The sequence below is a fragment of the Neovison vison genome, chromosome 6, assembly GCF_020171115.1.
Source record: "Neovison vison isolate M4711 chromosome 6, ASM_NN_V1, whole genome shotgun sequence".
NCBI classification, from domain to species: domain Eukaryota; kingdom Metazoa; phylum Chordata; class Mammalia; order Carnivora; family Mustelidae; genus Neogale; species Neogale vison.
Genome location: NC_058096.1, coordinates 218,780,378 through 218,793,829, shown reverse-complemented (window position 1 = coordinate 218,793,829; position 13,452 = coordinate 218,780,378). Strand labels below are relative to the sequence as shown.

Genomic DNA, 13,452 nt, shown 5'->3' with positions numbered 1-13,452 from the left:
GTGGCTCAGTGGGTTAAGCCTCTGTCTTCGGCTCAGGTCATGATCTCAGGGTCCTGGGATTGAGCCCCGCATCGGGCTCTCTGCTCCGCAGGGAGCCTGCTTCCTCCTCTCTCTCTGCCTGCCTCTCTGCTACTTGTGATCTCTCTCTCTCTGTCAAATAAATAAATAAATAAATAAAAATCTTTAAGAAAAAAATCAGAGGATACATTTTCTGGAGGACGAGCAAGGTGTGAGGTGTCAGGAAGTCCTCCTAAATACAAGGCCAGGTGAACGGAGGTTAGAGATGCAGACTTGGGACCCATGCTACCTGGGTTCAAATCCCTTCTTTGCCGTTTATGAGCTGTGTGACTTTGGGCAAGTTACCTAACCTCTCTGGGCCCCACATCCTTCACCCCTAAGGCAGCGGGAAGAATGAAAGCATCTGCCTCGCAGAGTGTTTGTGGACATTAAATTGCTCTCCAAGGACACTGGGCAACGTGCACTGGGCACGACTAAACTCAACCTGATAACAAAACCATCGATATTTGACCAAGATGTTCTGTGATCTCATGGATCTTTCTAGTCACTTCAGTTCTGTCCCGACACTCCCACTTACCTCCCGCCGCACTCCGGGGATGCGGGCTAGCGTCCCTGAACCTGAGTTTGCTCACCTGAGTGATGGAGGGAGCTATTCATAGTCCGGACTTCACCGGGCTGCGGGGAGCCCCCGGGGGGCCATGCGTGTGCTGTGGTTACCCAGATGGCGAGCCCATAATTAGGTCGGTGAAAATAGAAGCCGTGGGTGGGTCTGCTTTCAGAAGAAACTCTCTCTCCAGGTCAAGCTCCTCACCACGGCCGCGGCCCCGCCGGCCTCTGCAGCCAGCCCCGACGGGCCAGGACAGCGACACGTTCAGAGCTCATGTGAGTGCGTGAGACACGTTGAATGTGTGAGTGTGTGAATGTGTGTGCACATAGGTGATCCTGTGTGTGTCGGGGCTGGCCCTGGGGAGTGGACAAGGGGGGTTCCCCGGAAGAAGCGAGCTCCGGGCTGAGTCTCGAGGGATACTCAGAAGGAGCTCTGCTTGAGGAAAGGGCAGCGGGCAGCACGGGCGGGATGGCCGGAGGTGCGGGCTCCTGGGCTGGGGAAGGGGAATCCAGCACCTGGCATAACAGCGAGGAACCGATGAGTTTGGAGGGTGCGCTGGGGGCCGATCGCAGGGAGCCGTGGAGGGCCAGAAGCAGGGCTGGAAGCTCCGGAGTTAGGGAGAGGGCCTGGCCTCAAGCCTGGTTACCAGCAGACCAGGAGGCCATGTGCCCCACGCCACCCCCTCCCCCACCAGTGGTTGAGTAAATAGGCTCCAGTGTCCCACGTCCTGGGTTCAAGTCCTGATCTCACCACTGCGTGACATGGACGAGTGACTTTCTTGGTGCCTTAGTTTCCCCAGCAGCCCACCAGTAGGTTAACTGAGCAGCGACTGTGCACCAGGACCTCGCGCACCGCCTCGGTCTTCACCCAGTGGGGTTGACCCTGTCACCCCTGGTTGACAGACGAGCCAACTAAGTTGCGCATTCGGAGAGCAGCCGGAACTCAGCCCCAGGTCTGTCCGGTGTGGGTTCAGGCAGGCTGGGCGGTGGGATGCTGTCACCTCCCACCGCTTCCTCGACGGCGAACGGTCCAGTTGGAGCCGCCGCTAATCGGGTCCCGGCCACCACGCGCCTCCACTTCCCCAAGGCTCAGAGAGGGGAAGCAACTTCCCCGGAGTCATACAGCAAGCGAGGCAGCCAGTAACCTCAGACAAGAGCCTTGTCTGACCCCAAACCCACAGTCACTGGCACAGTCTTTAAAGTCAAGAGACTTTTAAAGATTTATCTATTTATTTGAGAGTGAGGGGGAGGGGCCGAGGAAGAGATTCCCAAAGCGGACTCCCACTGAGCCCGGAGCCCACCTCAGGGGCCGGATCTTATGATCCTGAGATCATGACCTGAGTCGAAATCAAGAGCTGAGGCCCACCCGGGCGCCCCAAAGTCAAGAGACTCTAAAGATGCCTTGAGCACGTTGGCGGAGGAGGAAGCTGAGGTCTAGTGGCGGAGTTTCTGCACCTCCCAGCACAGGCCTGATAAACGTTTAGGATCTGGAGACTCACTGTGTGCGTGCGGCACCTCGCTGAAAGCCTCACGCACGTTATTACCTGGTTTGATCCTTCCACGACCTCCTGAGTTGGATGCGATCGTCATTCCCGTTTTATAGAGGGGAAACTGAGGCTCGGAAAGGTGGGGTCCCAGGCCAAGGTTGCACAGGCAGCAATAGGAACAAGCTGATTCTATTTTCGGGGCTATGGTCAGGCCTTATTCAGAGCAATTTACATATTCATGAGGAGTATATCACAGCCCTAGGGTCTAGGTGTCCTTCACATTGGCTTTTTATGGATGAGGAAGTCAGTTTTGAGGTTCAGTCGTTTGCCACATTTTTCGAGCACCTGCTGTGTATGCGACGTGTGCCAGAGTCTGGGGCGCCTACCTCTGGTGTCAGGCCCGTGACCCGTCATACCAGCTGCATCTCCCAGTTAAATGCAACATTGACTCCTGGCGATGGGCTGAGCACAATCAGCCAATGGTCACTGAGCTGCTCAGGTCCCAGATGCTGTCCAGAGCCTGACATCTAACCTTCCTGCTCATTAGAACCCAGCTCCCGGCCAGAGTTATTACCTGTTAAGTTGACTGCTTTGTCCGGTGGTGAGCAGCCCGTCACTGGGAGAATCCAAGCAAGACTGCCATGGAGGAGCATTCATACTCAGGTGAGAGGACTCTCTGGAGCTAACACTGGCAAAACCAAGCACCTGACCCCTACCTTTCACCCAAGAGAGAGGGGTTCCAGGGTCTCTCTCTGGGAAGAAGGCCCAGCCAGGGGCCAGGGGGAGGTGAGCCCTGACTGGCCCTCTGGGCCCAGAGCCAGGCAGGAGAGGGAAGCCACAGGCCCCTCCCTTCCCTGACTCAACGGCCTCCAACAAAAAAACCCGCTCCAGCTGGGGTGCTGGGAGCCCAGTAGAATTGGAAGCCAAGTCGAACAGGGCCTCAGAACAAGGGGAATTCGGCGTGATGAATCCTCCCAGCCAGGGTGAAGGGAGGGGGCCCGGACCCACAGTGGGGCCACAAGGTAGGGTCTTGGGCAACTCAGCAATTGGGATGAGTCCCCCCGGGGGGGGTCCGACATCCAGGGAAAAGGCTGGGAAAGAGCTTGGATATTGAGGAAGAACTGAAACCCAGTGCCCTGCGTCTGGGCCAGGACCAGGGTGAGAGCTGGCTGTCCAAGGGGAGGGAGGGCCCAGATTTCTGGGCATGAGGCTGGAGATCTAGCATGGGCGTGTGAGGGGGTAACTGAACCCACAAAAGGGAAGAGGACCACAGGTAAGCTCTGGGTGGGGGTCGGCCATCGGAGGAGGGGTCCGTGGAGGAAGGGTCTCGGCTCCTGGTCCTCGGCCTGTCTTCCTGGGAAGTGACCTGGCCCCCAGTCAGGCCTGCTGGCCACTGGGGCGTGGGCAGAAGGAGGGGCAGACGTGGGACTGGACGGCTGGAGGGACAGAGTCGGAGATGCACGATGCAGAGAGGGACAAAGTCGGGGGGTGGGGTGCTCGCTGGTGGGCACGACAGACAGCAGGCAAGGCGCGCAGAGGAGGCTGGGGCGTCCTCTGAGATCCACTGCCTTCGTGTGGGCTCTGGACAGGCTCCCTGGACTTAGGGGCTCTGGGTGACGGGGAGACAGGCACGGCCAAGCCCAGGCTCAACCTTCTCCCCCTGGCGCTCTCCCCAGACCCAGCAGAGTTCCCAAAGTTTTCCAGAAGGCGGCGATGCTGTGGGCAGAGAATGCAGCTGGCGCTGTTGGGGCTGGCGACCGTCCTGCTGTGGGCCGGGCTGCTGACCCTGCTTCTCTTCTGGCGTGAGGACACCCACAGCCCTGTGCGGTCTCCCTCTTGTGTTCCCTCTCAGAAGCCTACTTTCCCACCCCAGGGAGCCCAGCACAGCCCTTGGAGTCCAATTTTCCCATCATGTCTCCTGCCTTGTCCCCACCAGCCTCCTCCCAAGCCCCTTCTGTCCACCCTGGAGAGCTCCCCGCCCCGTCCAGCACCCCTGTCTCCTGCCCTTTCCACACCTGCCACACGGTATGCCCAAGGCCTCCATCCCCAGCTGACAGGTGGGGTGTGCGTGGCTGCGGACATCTAGAAACCCGTCTCTTCCCCTCCTCGTCTCTCCTCCCCAGACTGGGACACTGTGCAGAATCTGAGACAGCTAGAAGTAACCGCTGCCCGGAACGGTATGGAGGGGTCAAGGCAGGGAGAGGGTCTCTTGTTGCTTCTGCCACTGACCACTTGGGCAGTGGGAGAAGGATTGGGCTCCAGCGACCCCTCATCCTGGGAACTGAGGGTCCGCCTGCATTTCCCGCTCCCCTGGGGATGAAAACCCGGAGGCTCTTGGAGGGGAGTGGGCTCTGAGAAGTGCCTGATGGAGAAGTGCTCCAGAATTGCTCCAGGCCTCGGTTCCCTCACCTGTAAAATGGGCATCACCTCAGGGCTCTTGGGGCAGAAACAAGCTAAGACCTTCGAAGCACTGAGACCACGTCCAGTGAACTTTCGAGAAATACCTGCTGCTTTTATGTTTCATTCTGGGCGGGGGTGGGGGGGGGAGGTACATGTGTTCATTCTATTCTTGGCTGCATTTTCCTGAGCACTTTTGCCCCCAAAATGAAAAACGAAAATCTTCAGGTCTTGTGACCATGTGAGGGGGCCCCGCACTTGGGGCCGGGGCCGGGGAGCGATTCGAGAATCGGCTTCCTGGCTCCTGAGGGCACATCTTCTCTCCTGCTGCCCCAGTCTCTCGGGTTTCCAAGGACTTGGAAAGACACAATGGTGACCAGATGGCCCAGAAATCCCAGGGTGAGAGCTGGCAGCTTGGGTCTAGGAGGAGGGGAGGGCTGGGGGGAGGGGAAACCTGGATTACCTTGCGGGCACCATGTAGACCACCTGTGAACTCCAAAATGAGCAGGTGACCCTGAAGACACTGGGGGGCAGGGAGGCTGGGAGACTGGGGAGGGCCCGGAGGACTGGCTTACCACTGAGTCCCACCCCCCACCCGCCACCAGCTGCCCGGGTATCACAGAACATGGAGGAAATCCGAGCTGAACAGGAGAGAATGAAAGCTCAGGGTGAGAAATTGGGGGGGGGGGCTGGAGGGGTGTGGGGTGTGGGGAGTGCTAAAGCTGGGAGGCACCACGAGGCTGGGGGCTCTGGGAATCCCAACCCTGACACCAGCCCACCCCCATCAGACTCCGAGCTCTCCCGGAACCTGGACGGACTTCGTTTGGACCTGAGCAACCTCAAGTCCTTGAGTGAGCCTTGGGAGGGGCTGGGGGGTGCGGGGGACGGAGGGGGGCGTTGCCAGTTCGTCTCTGACCACTGTCCCCCACTCAATCTCCCAAGACTTGAACGAGAGACACACAGCCCTACGTTCGTTGGAAAGACTCCAGCAGGAGGTGCTGAAGCTGTGGATAGAGCTACACACGTCCAACGGTGAGTTGGTGTGTCGGTGCGTGCATGGGACCACACGGGTGCGGTGACGTGTGATAGACGTGTGCGTGTGACGTGGCCGGGTGTGCGCTCATGTGTGTGGCAGGGTCCTTGGGGGACACACGAGAGTGAGTTTCTTTCTGAGTCCAGCTGCTTCCCTCCACGGACCTGGAGCAGGTGCAGGGGCGGGGGGCACTGGAACGCTTTTTTCCTCCAGGTAAAAGCATTGTTTGACCTTCTCTGGGTTCTCTTGGCCTCTCTCTCCTCTGCCTGTTGTGAGTCAGCAGCACAACGCCCTCAGCCACAGCCCCTCCCCGAAGACCGTCTGACCCAGCCAGGGGTGGGGCGAAGGGGGGCGCTCACCTTTGCAGCGATGGGGGCGATGCTGGTGGTCATGAGTGGGGGGGCCGCCCCAACAGGCTGCAGGAAGAGCAGACATTCATTCAATCGATGCGCCGCCTTGAACCCGGGTGTTCCTGCCCTGATGTCCCCCACACCCTCAGCCCCTCCCTTGAGTTTTGGTTTTCCACCTCTGGGAAGTCCCAGCTGCCCCAAGTGGCAAAGAAAAGAGGAAGGCTCTGTGCTTGGTAGGAAGGAGTTCAGTCCCCTGGGACACTGTGTGGCTGTGGGAATCCCAACCAGAAAGCCGGCTGTGGTCCCTCTGGGGAGGGCTCTGGAGCACGTTCTCTCTGATCGAAGATCTTCCAATTCCTCCCCGGTCCCTGGGGAGGCCTGGGGTCTGAGCCCAGCTCCAGGGCTGTCTCTGGATGACTATGCAACACGCAGCCAGGCACTTTCCTCGAAGTTTTCTGCCCGCCGCCCCCAAATAAAATCTTTCTTTATTTGAAAGAGAGAGAGCATGAGCAGGGGAGAGGAGCAGAGAGAGAGGGACAAGCAGACTCCTTGCTGAGCACAGAGCCTGATGCGGGGCTCGATCTCACGACCCCGCGATCCTGACACCCAGCAGAAGTCAAGAGTCGGATGCCCAATTGACTGAGCCATCCAGGCGCCCCCCCCATCAAAATTTTCTTCAAGTGCCCAGAGATACTCTGTTCCTGTTTTAAGGTGCCCCAACCCCCACACCAAGGGCCACATACGGGTCACTGGTTCCTGGTCGGAAACACATCCAGCTTTGTTCCTCGTGGAGGTTGTGGACCCCCAGCCGCTTAAAAACTTCCACCAAAGCTATGGGCCCTCTCTGCCCATCATTCCAAGAAAATCTTTTTTTTTTTTTTAAAGATTATTTATTTATTTATTTATTTATTGGATAGAGAGAGAATGAGAGAGAGCATGAGCAGGGGGAGGGTCAGAGGGAGAAGCAGACTCCCTGTGGAGCTGGGAGCCCGATACGGGACTCGATCCCGGGACTCCAGGATCATGACCTGAGCCGAAGGTAGTCGCTTAACCAACTGAAATACCCAGGAACCCAAGAAAATCTATTTTAAATCAAGAGTGAGTCAGCCCAGCGACTCACGGTCACTGTGAGCTTAACCTTAACAGTCACAGTGGGCTTAACCTCGCACCTGGGAGGGCTGGGTGGTGGGGACAGTGTCTGAGAGTTTCCCCAGAGTGGGGACAAGAGGAGACAGAGACCAAGGTGGCCCAAGGTCGAGCTCAGGTGGACCCAGCCCTTCAGGAGCCCCCTCCCATAAGCTTTCCAATCCATCCCTCCAATTAGACAAAAATCCATCTCCATTTCCCCAAACATGGCAAGAATCTGGTTTTGGGGGTGCTGGTAGTAAGGGTGACCAGGGCTGTTATTGGAGCCGTTGGTGGGGACAAGTCATGGGGCAAGTAATGCTGGCAATCTTGGCCTCACCACGTCGGCACTGGGGTTGGCCGTGGTGGTAGCAGCAGAGAGAGGTTGCCGGCCATCCTGGTCCCCTCTGGTGATGATGCTGGTGACGCAGGTGTCGCAGGCAGGGGCTGGTGATCATTGCCATGGTGTTGGCAGTTGAGGTGCTTCTGACTGTGAAGGGGTTTGTGGTGATGCTTGGTGGCTGAGGGGCCACTGGCCACAGAGCTGGTCACATGGGGATGCTGATGGTGACGGATACGCGGTTGGCTGTGGGTCACTTTGTGGGGATGGCGCTGGCAGAGGCTGAGGGTATGCTGGCCAGGACCCCCTTGGTGTTGGTGTCCGTGGTGGGCATGCTGCGCCGATGGGGGTCTGGGTGGGGGGTCTTTGTGGCCATGCTGCAGGCTGTTGAGGTGCTCCTGCCGGGGAGCTGGTCTTGCTCGTCGGCTGCAGAGCCCCGGAGAAGGCAGCCTGCAAGGCTTTGTTAGGCTCTGGGGTGGTCTGCTTTCAGCCCGGACCCCAGGGGTGACTCCAGGAGAGACGCTGCCACCCATTCTGCCTATCATACCCACCGTGCCGGCCATGGCACCAGCCACAACACTCACCACGGTCCCAGCCACGGCACCCACCACGGTGCCTGTCACGGCGACCACCACGGTCCCAGCCACGGCGCCCACCACGGTGCCTGTCACGGCGACCACCACGGTGCCCGTCACGACGCCCACCACGGTCCCAGCCACGACGCCCACCACAGCATCCGCCACAGTGCCCACCACAGCTGCCCCCCTGAGCCTCTCCTCCACCCCAGGCTCCACCTGCAACACGTGTCCCGAGAAGTGGGTCAGCTTCCAGAGGAAGTGCTACTACTTCGGTGCGGACCCCAAGAGGTGGATCCAGGCGCGGTTCGCGTGCAGCAAACTGCAGGGGCAGCTGGTCAGCATCCACAGCCAAGAGGAGCAGGTGAGCCCGAGCTCGTGGGCGGGGGCTGCGGACCCCCACCTCGACCCCTTGCATGGTGGGAGGGACCCGGGCACAACGCCCCGGCACTTCCAGGCCTGTCTTGCTCCCCAGGACTTCCTGGCCAGACACGCCAACAGGAAGGGCACCTGGATTGGCCTTCGGGACCTGGACAGAGAGGGCGAGTTTATATGGATGGACAAGGAACCCCTGAACTATAGGTGAGGAGGGAGAACGTAAGGGGGGGGCCACAGGGAGGGGGCCTCTCTGCAATGGCCGGCTTGGGGGGCAGGCAGGCCCAGGTGGAGGTGAGGGCCTGCGGGGGGAGGGTATTGCTGGGCTGCAGGGATGGGGGGGCGGGCCCAGACTCTGAGGGGTGAGTCTAGACTGAAGGCACTAGGGCTCCTTCCCCACCTCCACCTCTGACCCTAAGTCTTCCGCTGCAGCAACTGGCGGCCGGGGGAACCCAACAACGGGGGCCAGGGCGAGGACTGTGTGATGATGCAGGGCTCCGGGCAGTGGAACGATGCCTTCTGCGGCAGCCGGCTGGACGGCTGGGTGTGCGACCGGCTGGCCACGTGCTGACCGCCCACCCACCCCCGCCGCCCCCCTGGGGTTCACCGGGACGTGCTCCGAGACCCAGACCCTGACTGTCCCCGGCCCACCTGCCCGGTGCACCCCCTGTGTCGCTCCCCCACCTCAGACGCAGGAACAGCCAGGCCCACGGAGAGGCTCTGAGGACCCTCAACTATTTGTGGCTAAGGTCCCAGCCCCATTTTCTCCCACCCAAACGGAAGAAGGCCTGTTGACCCGTCCCCGGCTTCTGCCAACTCCCCGGAGGGCCTGTCCCTTGCTCCTCAGCCCAGCTGGCCGTCACCACGCCCCTGTTTTCCAGCGCTCAGAGTACTCGCCTCAGAACTTTCCGGGGAGCAGAGGCGGATGCCTCGGGCCCCTGTGTGCTTCCCCTGCCGGGCCCCCCCACCGTCTGCTGGAGTCAGGAGTAGACCACATCCCCAGCCCACCCCTGGCCACCCCAGATGTAGCCCCCGTGTCCTAGCCCCCCAGGGAGAAGACCCCTGGCTCAGGCAGCCAGGCTCCCCACCCAGCCCACGTCAGTAAAACGGGGTGAGGACGGCCCCTTCCCAGGGGCCCCGCTGGCTCTGGTCTCCCAATGTGGGAGCTGGGAGTTCCAGAACCCGCGGCCTGAGGCCACCTCGGGGTGTCCAGAGCAACTGAAATGGTATTTGCACCTCCCCACTTCCCCACCCCTCGCCCCCCCACTCCTACTTCATTACAAGAAGCATTTACTAGACAGGGCTGGAGATGAAGATTCCCGGGTCCAAAGCAGCAGAGAACACCCCTAGAATATTGTAGGGCCGGGCAGGGGACGGCCTGAGCTTAACCGCCAGCCCGGCCTGCAGGCAGGAGGGCAGGAGCGCACACATGAGAAGGGCCCGGGATGGGCCTAATGCCCAGAAGGCACTCGGGAGATGCGGACAGGCCCACGGGTGGCCTGGTCACCCGGTCCAAAGGTGCTGGCCCCACCCTGACGCGGGTTTTGGGAGGTGTACATGGCACCAGCCCCAGGTCTGGCCAAGTCAGTCCCTGCACCTGAGGCTGAGGAGGGAGGCAGGCCAGGACCCCGGGACACCCTGAATTACACTCCCTGCCTGCTCACCCCACCCCCAACTCCTGGCCTAGAACAAGAAGAACCAGACTGCTCCTGGGATTCTCGGGCCCCCTAGAGGGGAATCCATGAGGAGAGGCCCGCGCTGGACCACCTGGGACCTGGGAGTCAAGGGCCAGGCCAAAGGGGCTGGGGAGGGCTCTAGAGTGGCCTCCGGGGGATCCTGGGGCCAGGAAGGGGCAGGGGTAGAGCTAGGCCTAGGTTACCTGTTGTCTACCCACTGCTCACCCGATTTCTGCCTCCTCCAGACGCCCCCTTGGAACTCCAGGCCAGTGTATAACTGCCTACCTGAGCTCTCCAAAGGGGACTCCCGTCCCCCCCGCCACTCAGGCCAACGACAGGGTCACACTCGGCACCTGTCACCCTCACTGCTCCCTCCTAATCCTCAGGGAAAGCCATGTGCAGAATCTGCCCGCTTCCCACCACCTCCAGCAACCGCTTTGGTGTGGCCCCCATCCTAGCTTGCCTCAATCTCCTTCTTCACTGCCTCACACCTTCCAGAAGTTTCCTTCTGGATCTGAGGAAGAAAAAAAGAAAAAAAAAATCAAAGTCTTACAGGTGCTTTGCAATTGCAGAATCCCTGCAGCTTGTCTGGTCTCCCCAGCTTCTCCTCCGCTCTCGCCTTCCCCAACCCCAGCACCTGCACCAGCCTCCTCACTGGCAGTTACACATGGAGGCTCGCTCCTGCCTCAGGGCCTTTGCACATGCCTCCTGCCCCGCTTACTCCTCGGTGGGGGCTATCTTGCATTCCCCACTCCCTCCCATTTAAAATGACACCCCAGACTCCAGATCGCTTGTATCTCACCCTACTTTCTCACGACACTCTTCCCCTTCCAAGAAAATGTGTCATTCACTGATAGGTGTGTTCTTACTGCCCCCCAACCCCGCCGGCCTCCCACCCCAGGCTTGACTGTGAACTTCAGGAGAGCAGGAGCTTTTGTTTTGTTCTCAGCTGTGACCCCCACACCTGACCCATAGTAAGTGTTCAATAAATATCTGTCAAAGAGATGAATGTGGGTCCATGGGCAAATGATCTCTTCTCTCAGTACCTACATCCCCGTCTAGTAAATGAGGGGAGGTACCACGCCTGCCTGGTTCACCAAGGGCTGCCGCTGCGTTCCTCTTCCTCACCCCTCCCTACCCACCCTGTCTCGGCTTCAGTAGACACTGTATTTGCAGCCTCGACATCCTGTCCGAGCTGCTGTAATGGGACACTTGCCAGACCTGTTCTTATGGGTGCCCCACCCCCACTCCTACAGATCATTCCACGCCTCCCTTGCCTGCAAGACCCTACTCACCTTCAGCAGGGAGAAAGGGCCCCCTCCCAGCCTGTCAGCTCTCCAGCTTCCCTCCCCAGGGAACAGGCTCTCTCTTCTCCTACCCTCTCTCTGTCTCTCCGGCAGCCTTCACTGTTGGGTCTCTGGGTGGAGCCCCGCCGGCCGGTTCCTGCCTCCTGTCCTTTGTTTCTGCGATCTGCCCCTCACCCAGCAGGCCCTAGAAGCCACTCTCCAGGGGCTCTGGGGACACCTCAGGCTACTAAACCCAAGGACTCTGCAGCTCCTCCTGGCTTCCCAGCACGCCCCAGCTCACTCCTCCAATCCTACGGTTTCCCAGCGACTTCCCTCCCTGCACGGAGGCTTAGACCGCCCTCCTGGATTCCCCATCTCGGATTCCGGTTGGCCTCCTAGAAACTGCCCCCTCCCAAAATTCAGACTGCCGCCCTGATCACCCCCTCCCCCAGCTCCCTCAGGGGCCCCTCCCCTCCCCCAGCCAACAGCTATTTCCTGCCCATGAGCCACCCCCAGGCTACACATGGTAGGTGCTCGATAGTTCCATCTAGGCTGTGACACCCCTGTCCTTTGCGGGGGGCTGAGGCCCACCCCACCCCTCGCTGGAGGAACTGGACCTGCCCCCTGGTCAGACTCGGCACCCGGGCTCTCCCCACCTCATGCCGATCTCCACAGTGCCCCCCCCAAAAGCAACTGAGAGCTGCATCCACCCCACCCCTAAACCCTCGGTCAACTGAGGGGACCCAGCCGAGGGCACCCGAAGTTCTCTTTCACGACAGACTTGTTCAAGTCTGGGAGGAGGGGAAGGAAAGAAGGGAAATTTGAAGACACCCACCCCCCCACCCCCCAGCAAAAAAAGATCTGGCAGGATTTACCTTGGGGAGGAGAAGTGATTAGGAACTCAGGGAGGGTGGTGGGCCGAAGGGAAAGGAGCGGCTGCCTTAAGCGTCAGATTTTACTTTTTAAACAAGAACACACAGGAGGGTCCTGGGATCGAGCCCCGCATCATGCTCCCTGCTCAGTTGGGAGTCTGCTTCTCCCTCTGCCTCTGCCTGCCACTCTGCCTGCTTGTGCTCTCCCTTTCTGTGACAAATAAAGAAAATCTTTTTTTAAAAAGATTTTATTTATTTATTTGATAGATAGAGACGACAAGTAGGCAGAGAGAGGAGGAGGAAGCAGGTTCCCTGCTGAGCGGAGCCCCATGCGGGACTCCATCCCAGGACCCTGGGATCATGGCCTGAGCTGAAGGCAGAGGCTTTAACCCACTGAGCCACCCAGGCACCCCAAATAAAATCTTTTTTAAAGAAAACTTGAAAAAGAAACACACGAGAACACCTGGCTGGCGGGGTCGGTAGAGCATGCCGACTCTTGATCTTGACCAGAGTCGTTCAGTTTGAGCCTCCTGTTGGGTGATTACTTAAAAATAAAATCTTTAAAAATAAAATAAAGGGACACCTGGGTGGCTCAGTCATTTAAGCCTGGGTTTTCGGTTCAGGTCATTATCCCAGGACCCCGGTATCGAGTCCCGCATCAGGCTCCCTGCTCAGCGAGAAGCCTGCCTCTCCCTCTCCCTGTCGGCCACCCCCACCCCCTCTGCTTATGCACTCTCCCACTCTCTGTCAAATAAACAAAATCTTTAAAATAGAAATAAAATAAGGGCACCTGGGTGACTCGGTTGGTTAAGCGACAGCTCAGGTCATGATCTCTGGGTCCTGAGACCAAGCCCTACATCGGGCTCTCTGCTCAGTGGGGAATCTGCTCCTTCTTCTCTAAGTAAAAATCTTAAAAAAAAAAAATGAACAAGGAACATGAATGTGTTCATAGATCATCAATATTAACTTCAAACTATTGCAGGCACCGAGATGATTCCGAAGTGAGCCCACCCACTTCCCCAGGTCTCTCGAGTCCTCCAAGTGTGGCCCCTGGACCATCAGCAGTTCTTGGGGACTTGTTAGAAATGCAAATCCTAGGATGCTTGGGTGGCTCAGTTGGTTAAGCCGCTGCCTTTGGCTCAAGCCATGATGCCAGGGTCCTGGGATCAAGTCCCCCATTGGGCTCCTTGCTCCGCAGGGAGCCTACGTCTCTCTTGGCCTCTGCCTGCTTGTGTGTGCGTTCTCTCGCTCTCTCTGACAAATAAATAAAATCTTTTAAGAAAGAAAAAAAAAAGAAATGCAAATCCTCAGC

General features: G+C 58.9%; 1 protein-coding gene across 2 annotated transcripts; it reads left to right on the top strand.

Annotated features, from left to right (window-relative positions):
* The first annotated feature begins 2,420 nt into the window (after positions 1–2,420).
* On the top strand, positions 2,421–11,115 carry FCER2 (Fc fragment of IgE receptor II). 2 transcript variants are annotated; one of them, XM_044255417.1, is made up of 10 exons: positions 2,421–2,774; positions 3,788–3,913; positions 4,235–4,288; positions 4,845–4,907; positions 5,114–5,176; positions 5,297–5,359; positions 5,451–5,540; positions 8,144–8,295; positions 8,407–8,513; positions 8,739–11,115. In XM_044255417.1, exons 1-10 carry the CDS (start codon positions 2,753–2,755, stop codon positions 8,875–8,877), a joined length of 879 nt encoding a protein of 292 aa, XP_044111352.1. In that variant the 5' UTR covers positions 2,421–2,752; the 3' UTR covers positions 8,878–11,115. The 2 variants fall into 2 exon arrangements, with proteins under 2 accessions (XP_044111352.1, XP_044111351.1); XM_044255416.1 differs by lacking the exon at positions 2,421–2,774 and adding an exon at positions 3,027–3,133.
* Positions 11,116–13,452: the final 2,337 nt, after the last annotated feature.